At 43.3% G+C, this 9,815-nt stretch overlaps 1 protein-coding gene across 1 annotated transcript; it reads right to left on the reverse strand.

The window, feature by feature from the left end:
- Positions 1-675: 675 nt before the first annotated feature.
- ttf2 (transcription termination factor, RNA polymerase II) lies at positions 676-9,548 on the reverse strand. The gene is made up of 21 exons (XM_088315879.1): positions 9,430-9,548; positions 9,217-9,322; positions 9,038-9,124; positions 8,771-8,840; positions 7,434-8,477; positions 6,627-6,867; positions 6,245-6,475; positions 6,020-6,172; positions 5,419-5,569; positions 5,244-5,346; positions 4,800-4,990; positions 4,418-4,571; positions 4,219-4,310; positions 3,492-3,577; positions 3,259-3,401; positions 3,023-3,199; positions 2,469-2,527; positions 1,762-1,915; positions 1,516-1,598; positions 1,360-1,434; positions 676-1,296 (listed from the first exon to the last, which is right to left on the reverse strand). Exons 1-21 carry the CDS (start codon positions 9,455-9,457, stop codon positions 1,152-1,154), a joined length of 3,573 nt encoding a protein of 1,190 aa, XP_088172005.1. The 5' UTR covers positions 9,458-9,548; the 3' UTR covers positions 676-1,151.
- Positions 9,549-9,815: the final 267 nt, after the last annotated feature.

The following is a 9,815-nucleotide window of genomic DNA, read 5'->3' on the forward strand; positions in this document are numbered from 1 at the left end:
AGGCAAGCCCTCTCGGGGCCCATCTTTAAAACTCTTAAAACTATTTTTTATTCTTTGGCTTGTGACTCAGCATGACACTTGGTTTTTGGTTTTACTGTTTTTATGCTTTTTACTGTCTTCATTATTAATTTGTTAGTGACGATGACAAACTCAAAATGTTGCGTGAGATCAGCTTTAATGTGTAATAAAACTTCAATCACTGGTCATCAATATGTATATGGACATCTCTACTTATGCCCAAGTGAACATTATACAACAATCACCCCAATATTTTGTAATTTACGAACGAAGTGTTTTCCTCATTACGCGCCATACTAATGAGCGCCTCTCAGGAGAGGAAAATGCTATATCTATAAGATCGATAATAAAAAGGCGATCGTTCACCTTAGGCGCCATGTTGGCAGAGGAGGAAATGGCGGTCTTGACGGCGAATTGCAGAGTTACAAAAGATTGAGTGGGGAACTTCTTGAAATGATGCAGAGAAAGATTATTAACGCTGTTAGAAGTGCTGCAAATTAACAGCTGGTCAGATGCTAAATGATAAACGCCAGCTATAACAAGTACATAGATTGAATTGTGATATGTCATTAAAATTAAATATCAATGTACCACAGTCAAATATGTAACAAAATAGCTAGAAAGAGTGTAATAATTGCCAATTGTACAAGTTGAAAATTCATTAATCTGTTCCATAAAACTGCCAAAGTTTTAGGGTACTTTTTTAATTAACTAAAATACCACAGCATTGTGTAATGTAAATTCAAGAAAATAATAAACGCTAATGTAACAAAATGAAATGTCGATTAGGTGTAATTAAGTACAAAGTCACAAACTGCAAAACAATTGGTGTATTGTGGAGTCAGTTGATTTGGTGGTCGTGGTCTCCCCCATGCTCCTTGCAGTGTTTTGACATCTCATTCAGTCATTGGCCTAAAATGCACGAGTGACTGTATCTCTCATCTTTTTTAAAGTTACTTGAGCGGCGGTCTATATAAAACCTCTCATACTTTAACAGTTTTGATGGAGTAATAAAAAAAACAAGAAACTAAACCAACGCAAATTGAGGCACTCGGATGTGAACTGTATTTGTCTTGGCTCTATTAAGTTTGAGAACCACTGAATTTCCACACATAAAACAACCGTTGACATGTTCAAACGCCAAAAATTATCTTAAGGTCGGCCAGGGTGAGCTTGGCAACGGCACTGCCCGTTCCCGACAGCACGCTCTGGGCCAGCTGCTTCTTCTTGGCCTGCAGCGTGGAGATCTTCTGCTCCACTGTGCCCTCGCACTCAAACCTGACGGCAAACATGACGTTGTAGAAGTTAAAAGCTGAAGGAAAAACTGAGCGTCCCGTTTACCTGTGAATGATGACATCTCTCCTCTGTCCCACGCGGTAGATTCGGTCGCAGGCTTGGTCCTCTAAGGCCGGGTTCCTGTCAACCGTAATGCAGCCCATTGGTTAAAAAGAAAAAAAAAGTCTCATCTCAAACTAAAGCACATTTTTGCTCACTCACCAGTGCATGTCCATGAGGAAGAGGTGATTCCCACCCACGAGATTGAGGCCAACGCCGCCGGCACAGAGAGACAGCAGCATTACCTTCCACAAGAAAGAAAGAAAGAAACATTCGAAGAAATAATAATTAAAGCGGTGAGCAGGAACAAACATGTACAGGAACATGTATTGAAAGTCTCCTGGAAATGCGAAGTGAAACTGGTTCCAGGGGTTGATTTTTGGGGAGGGCACCGTATGGATGAGTCACCTGTGCTCCCTTGGGGTTGGTGTTGAATTCCTCCACCAGATCCATGCGGCGTTTCGGGTTGACGGTTCCGTTGATGACAGAGTAACGCAAGCCCATCTGCTGCAGGTGGACGGCCACGATGTGGAGCATACTGGTCCACTGGGACACGATCACACTGTCACAACAGAGAGTTTGAAACGCAAAAAAGTCCTAGTGGCTCAAATAAAGTCTTTTGTTTCCACTTCATGCTCCAAAACGTTGGGATATTGAGGGATTGTATTACGTTGGAGGCATTAGCGTTAGCATTTACATGATAGAATGTCAATCATTAACAGGTTCATATCTGCGACAGGTGTTAAGCATTTATTCCACAAAAAGCATTTTGAGGACTGTGTTTTAGAACCGCCATTTTTTTCGGCTGCCTTCATCTTGGATGCGGGTCCTCGCGAGGATAAGAAAAGTAGCCCACATATCTGACTTGTACTATGTCCTGAACTCCAGAGAATTGAAGAAACTATTGGAAGAAAACTTGGATCAGCTGTTCGAGTCTTTATTTGACATTTTCTTCTTGAATATAAAAACAAACACGCATTGAGTAAATTTAGTTAAGGGTTTATTCCCTAGTAATTTGCAGTTAATTGGTGATTTAAATTCCAACAATATATTTCCCGATCAGAATTTTGGTAAAAATGCTCGTGGAACCTCGATAGTGCCTCACGCATGATTACCTTTTCTGGTTGTCAGGCTTCGCTCGGATTGCCTCCAGTTCCGACACAATGGCAGAAATCTGTAACAAAAAACAATGTTTTGAATCATCGTCTGGTTTTCAGGAAAAATGCTTATTTTGTTTCAGATTAGGTTGAATTCCCTAGTAGGATTTTGGCAAAATATGAGCCCTCCAAATTTGCCCAAATGGCCACTTCAAACAAAAATGGGCAACTTGCATTTCAATTAGATCCATCAGACTTTTTGGTGCTGAGAACTGTTGTTTGTGGCTCAATTTTTTTTTATGACTCTTTTTTCTTTAATATCAGAAAAACAATTAACTCTGCCCCAATGGTCGATTTATTGTTTAATTTCGGGCAGAGATCCTGCAGACTTTTTTGTGCATCCTTCCATAATAGACGTGTCCATAAAATTAGATGTTTCTAGATCAAACTGGGGTCAGGTGTGATTTTTTTTAAATTTTTTGTTTTTTTACAAACTTTCGGGGTGCAACTCCAATATTGAATAATTATGCGTGTGCTAATCAAGATGTTGCACAGCATCTGCTTTTGCGCACCTTGGTGCTCCTGTTGCCCTCGTCAAACAGCCGCAGAGGGAAACGTGTCCCATTCAGGCCCACCATGTCCTCGCCGGCGTCTGACGGCGAGTGCCCGGACGTAAGCGACAGAGCGTTGAGCTGCTCCTCCAGGGACAGGACCACATCATCGCCTTGCAGCTCCGATGAGTCCAAGGTCTGAGCCAGATGGAATGAAGTGAGGACACGCACAGGTACATGCGTGCGTGCGTGCGTACCTTCTGGAGCAATGATAGGTGGCAGCAGCACTGTCGCAGACGCAGCAGCAGTGAAAGGATGTGGGCGGTGCTGGCCGCTTGCTGAGGTTGTTGGGAAGATGACACAGGCATGTCGGACTGGGACAAGGCAAAATCCTGGGACACTGAAGGGGAACAATACGGAGGGGCATGCACACATAGGCTTCAGATTAAAATAAAATAAAAAAAAAAAACACACTCAGTTGACGCCTCACCCTTGTTAAAGGGATTGGAAGCAGAGGCGCTCCCTCCCTTCACGTCGTTCCCTTCGTGCCTCTTCAGGTAGTTCTGCAGAGTAGACCTGCAAACAAAAAGTGCAAGTCAAGTCCTCTTTCGGTTTATTCTTTCATTGTTAGGTCATCAAATGCCATGTCTACCAAATTTCTTATTAGTATATTAGTCGTAGTTTTAGGCGCAAATTTGATAAAACTAAATCTAGAAGCAATTTTGTCAGGGAATTGAATTGGTTGTCTTGGAAGCCGCCATTAGCAGAACGACAATGGCGAAACGTCTTCTAAGACGACCAAAACAATCCAGTAGTGATCTATTCAATGCCCGGAGAATGAAAGAACGTGACTAAATGAGAATATGCACAAGCTAGTCGTATTTCCTGTTTGAAGGACCCCTGAACACAGCCAAAATGAGCCAACAATGGCTGCTCTAAACCAAAATGGCCGACTTCCTGTGTCATTTTGGGAACGGCTTCTTGAGATTTTTTAGTGGGTCTCCACATGATCAAGATGTCTGCTGGATTTTAGATTTCTAAGCGGAACTTGCTTTGATGGCTGAATTTTTAAAGTACTTTGACTCGAGTTTGTCTTCGGAAGACACCAGGAAAGAGCTAATCTCACCCAAAAATGGTCGCATCAAAGCAAAATGATGGTTCTAGAAACATTTCTACTTGGGATTAGAAATGCTTAAACAAGAAGTATTTTACGTCACCTGGACTGGGCAAAGACCACGTCATAGACCGCTTGCTCATCCTCAGACAGTTTAAGTTGATGCACTTTACAGGTCCGGTCGGGAAGCGCCACCTGTTGACCAGAGATTTCCTTTTTTTGTTTTTTTTTTTGTTTTGTGGCGCTATGGATTTTGAGAAGTTTGCAGAAGGCCTGAGTGAAAACCTAACAAGATTCCATACCAGCGGTTTTCCCGAAGAATCCTGTTGGTCTTTGGTGCGTCGCAGCAGCAGAGTCCTGGTCAGGATGTTGAGTCGCTCCCTGCCACGCTTGGAGCCGTTGTCCACCTGCGCCTTCCATAGTTTGTACTCGTCAAACGGAGAGCAGCGCAGAAACCTGTATGGGGCAGAAGAAGTTGGGTTTTTTTTAATTTGGGATTTTACATCATTTTGCATCTAAATCCAAGTGGGCATTAGCATTTGTCACTTTCATTGTCTTGACACATTCACTTAACAAGTATTTGCTGACGAATGTGCATTCTTGGTCAGATTCGGCTGAAACATCACAATGGCGAGGTCTCTTGAATATGTGCTTGGGGGAGGTAACAATGAAGGTGAGACTGACTTGAGCAGGGAGTACATGTCCAGCAGGTTGTTCTGGATAGGCGTGCCGGTCATGGCCCAGCGGGCGGTCGCCCTCAGCTGGCACACGGCCATGGACTGCTGCACTTTTGGGTTCTTAATGTTATGCGCCTCGTCCAAGATCACCCGGGCCCACACCACCCGCATGAGGGGACCGCCGCCCGCTGCTGCTGGCTGAGGAAGCACACGTGAAATAAATGAGCATGTTTTAGAGTCGCCATTTTACAACGGATAGGAACTCATCCAAGAACAAACTGATCTGCCAAATAGGGGTTTTAAAAGTTTGGTACGAGCGCCAACTGCGTACAAACTTGGTCTAAAAAGTTTTACAATCACCAATCTAGCATATAGCATAAATTGAAAAAAATAATTGGGGCACTCTTAAGACAAGGTATTAGTGTACTTCATATTTCAATATTTCACCCACCACATCGTTGGCTTCCTTGTTGGCTTGGTCTGCCTCTTTTTGGCCAGGCGCTTCCCTGGACACCAACGCGTACGTGGTCACCACCACGTCGTGTTCGGCCAGACTGCCGGACACGACATCATTCGTGAGTCAAATTGCATTGGATCTGTATCGGTGTGTGCGCGCGTAGACTCACATTCTGGCATTCTTGTTGCGGTCAGGTCCATGATACAAGTACACGCTGAGCCGACCGGACTTAACGTGTCGCTCAATCTCCTTCTTCCAGTGGTGGACCAGCGAGGCCGGGCAGATGACAAGGGTGGATTTGGACGGCACCGGCCGGCAATCTGGTCGGCATTTTTCAGGCAGCAATTAGTCAAATATAAAATAGCAAATAATTATACGCAACCTATTTAAAAGGCCGCATGCCATCAAAATCAAATTGAACGCTCTATTTTAGAATAAAATGAGTTTGTGACGTGGTTTAAGATTCACATCTCTGCAGTTTGTCGACCGTATTCAACAGGCAATAAAAATGTGACAGGCTTGCAAGACGCGCGATTGAGATTTTGGTGTCAAGGAAATGATATTTCATACATTTCATTGATTTTGTTTATTTAAATGTAAGAGAATTCGGCATGATGGAACGGCTTACCGTAATAATATTTTCACCTATTCAACAGATTTTAATCCCAATTTTGTGTTTATTTAATTTTAATTGCATTTTACTGCAATGCCATATTTATTTCATTATTTTCCGTTAACTCATTTCCAGGCTTATTTGAACGAAAAGTTACCCGTTTTTGACAGCCAGCCCTGCTTCTTCTCCTCCTCCTTCTGCGGCTCCTCCTCCTTTTTCTTGTCACCTTCCTCTTTAACCTTTCCCTTGATCTTCTGCGCAAGTGTGAGCGCAATCATCGTGAGCGTTTTTCCAAGGCCCATGTCGTCCGCTGAGGCCAAAAATACAACTTTAAAAAAAAAAAAAAATCATCAGAACGCAAACACTTAATATGCCGCCTTACCCAAAATGCCTCCGCAGGGATTCTGTGCTTCCCTCCAGAGCAGCCACGCCAAAGCTCTCCTCTGGTGAGCCAACAGCGACACCTTGAGCCCCTTGGGGTCCGGCGCCTCGGCGTCAGCGGCCGGGCAGGACTCCAGCGACGTGTGCATGTGATCGATGGCCTTGCACGTGGCGTTCTTTACGGCCAGCAGACGGTTGTCTGTCATGCGGCCGCCGTAGAAAGCATGGTGCTCTACAACACAACGCCAAAGACCGTCACGTTTTGGGAGCTTATTAATGTTTTTTTTTTGTGTTATCATGTTTATTTTAATTTATATGGCATTTTGTACATGTTTACAAAGAAAATTATGCAACCACATTGTTAGCGAAGGCACGATGTTTACCTCCATACATCTGAGAGAAGCCCTGACTTGACTGGAAATGGGAAACTGGAGCGTCGGGAGTCGGAATCAGGATGGTACCCCCAGAGCGGCTGAAAGGGTTCACGACCTGGCTGGTGGGTGGCGTCTTGTCAGCGGGAGTGAGGTTGAGAGACTCCAGCGCTACCTCCAGCTCTCTGACCTGAGTCTTTAGACGCTGGCCTTTGTCCGGCAGCGCCTCCAAGTTCACCGCCGCCAGGGTGGCCTTGAATACATCACATGGCAGTGAGAAGATCATAAGGTTACTTCTCTTGGGAAAGGTGGCGGTAATCATGAATAATTGGCAAGAGGAGTGATTGTGTGACTGCATGAGGTTCCCAAATGTGTCCGTATTTATAAACAATGTACATTATAACTGTCGAGTTTTGTCAGTACATTATCTCAAAAAAGAGCGCCGTTGTTTTTATTTAAAAATGTATGTCTAGAAAGACTAAAAAGAATTAATACAACACAAGTAGCCCGTATTTGTTAAGTCAAATTCATAAAACTTTTTTTAAAAATTAAAAGTAATTATTTTAAGTCAAAAAAGTTGACTTTATTTCATTCTTAATAAAAAGAAATCTTATTCTGAAATGTCACTAATTAAAATGTACTTCCAATTAAGCGGCAAAACCAGGTTCCAAAAGTTAATAGATATAATAGTTATGCTAAGTATTAAAGTAATCTCACTTATTTTACTATGAAAATCAAGTAACCTGTAAACTAACCATTACTTTTTAACACAAGTAATCAATAAAGCAATCAAGGTGCTTTTTCGCAGTACTGGCTCGCCTTTTTCTGCTGAAGCTGAGTGGACAGCATCTTGTGCATTCCCAGCGGGTCACTCAGGGGACCTTTCACAGTGGAGGCCGGCTGAAAGCCAGAGTAGGAGGTCAGGGGCTTCTGGACGGCGCCAGCGGGGAGGGTCTGGCGGTTCTTTTGAGAGGGCTTTACGGACACCAGCACCACATCTTCATCATCATCATCTTGGTACTGTTTGCTTTCACGAGGTCTCCACTGGGCGCTGTTGTCAGACCCTCCAGAAGCAACCATTTCGCTTTTGGCCGCAGATGTAAAGAAGCTTGCTGTGGAGGACCCTCCGGAGGCGAGCATTTCACTTTGGGGCACAGTCGTGGAGGCAATTGACGTTGGTATGGGACCTTGGAAGGCGGCCATGTTGCTTTTGGGCGCAGATATGGAGCTCCGCTCTGTTACTGCAGGACCACTGAAGGAGACCTTTTCACTTTTGGGCGCAGACATGGAGATGTCGGAGATGGTCATGGCGCTTTTGGGCAGGGCGTTAGGAACTAGCTCTGTTAAAGTGGAACCTGTGGAAGTGACCGTTTTACTTCTGGGCACAGAAGTGGAAAGGCTCGAGGTGGTCTTGTTGCTTTTGGGAAGAGACAAGGAAATGCTGGAGGGCACTATATCACTTTTCTGCGCAGACATGGAGACCACGGAAGTGTCCATGCTCTTTTGGGGTTTAGAGGTGGAGACACTCACTGTTTCAACAGAATCTTTGGAGGTGGCCTTATCGATTTTGGGCACAGAAATGCTCGGAGGAGTTGTTTTATCTATAGATTTCTTCTTCAGCTTCATCCCTGCTGGAAGATGTTTACCTCGATATGGGTCAGCTGTCATTGGCCCACCTTCCCCCTCATCTTCTTCATCATCTGTACTTTTCTTCTTCATGCTGTCTTTCCTTTCACTTTCTGTTTGCATCTGCCTCCACTCTGATTCTTGGCCCACTTTTTCCGGAGCCTTGAAGGGATTTCGGACTTGTGGCAGACCGAAAGCTTGCACTTTCTTTTTACTCTTATTCTCTTTCTCCTCCGGCTGTAAAATGATAACAGACATTGTCAACCGTTAATATTATTTTACCCTATTTGAAAAAATGTTCCCATACTTTTGTGATGCGTGTATACAATATATGCATGACAAGAAAAATCGGGGAATTTTTAAGTATGCAGGCCTAATATTCACAGCGATCACGTTTATTTACACATGTACAAAGATAATGCGCATGTGACAGAGAACGCAGTGGATTTTATATTTACTTCATGCATTATTTGTAGTCATTTATTTAATTACTATTCTGTGTAATGGAGTGTTGTCAAATATGCTCTTACCATAGACCAGGGCACGTTTCCACACCATCGCTGCCCTGCTTTTTTACCCTCAACGCACCTGTAGAACAACCTGAGGCATAAAAAAAAGAAGTGTAATGTCACATATGAACGTGAAATAAAGACAAAGTCGACAAAAGTACAAACACTGTGCCCTTGAAGTGTAAATGTTTTACACATTTTATAATGTTGTATTAAACAATAAAATATATATGTCTCAATGAATGTTTTCTCGGATTGATCCACATTAACCGAGTATTTACTACCCACCTGTTGCACTCTTGTTGCTGACTGTACGTCAACGCTTGGAGCTCCACTATGGAGTCTTCATGCTGGAGGCAGATGGAGGCCGGGACGCTGATGGGAAGGAGGATGGATGGATGAATGAATGGATGACGAATAACAATGCTAATTCCGTGTTAAAAAATAATAAGACAGATCAAAGAGACCTGGCCACTTCGCTGAAGTCACAGCCACGCTTGTCTACACACACGTAAAAGCTTTTGCCTTTGCTTGGGCCATCTTTAACGCCTGTCTTTAGCATGCAAACGCCACCTGAGACACAACACAAAGCATAATTGGGAGTTAAAGAAGGAGCCAACTATGTTGAGCAGCCAAAAACACGAATTCTTTCCCGAATGATGCGTGCTTTAACGCCTTACCGTGGACATTACATGGAACTTTGTCCATAATTAACTCATGTATCCTGGAGCACTCAGAGACGAAACTTCACATATTCGTGTCGTGTAACCATTTTTGTATCGACCAATCACAGTCTTCGCCAAAAGGGATGTTCGATGTATGCGTTTCAGAACAAACTCATATTTTGAGGTTCACCAACCTTATGCCGTCAACGTTGCAGAATATCCGAAATAAAGTCTTTATAAGTCTAAATACAATCTAAAATGTATTTTATATGATAATCTTTAATTGAATCGAAGTATTTGTAAAACATATGGCCTTATTGTGAAATTAGGGACCGGATATAGTTTACCAAGAGCCACCGTCATTAAAGTCGGCTTCTATTTTTGTTTCTTTCAGAAGCAAA

The sequence above is a fragment of the Idiotropiscis lumnitzeri genome, chromosome 14 (assembly GCF_059441095.1).
Source record: "Idiotropiscis lumnitzeri isolate Australia: NSW breed Sydney's pygmy pipehorse chromosome 14, RoL_Ilum_1.0, whole genome shotgun sequence".
NCBI lineage: Eukaryota > Metazoa > Chordata > Actinopteri > Syngnathiformes > Syngnathidae > Idiotropiscis > Idiotropiscis lumnitzeri.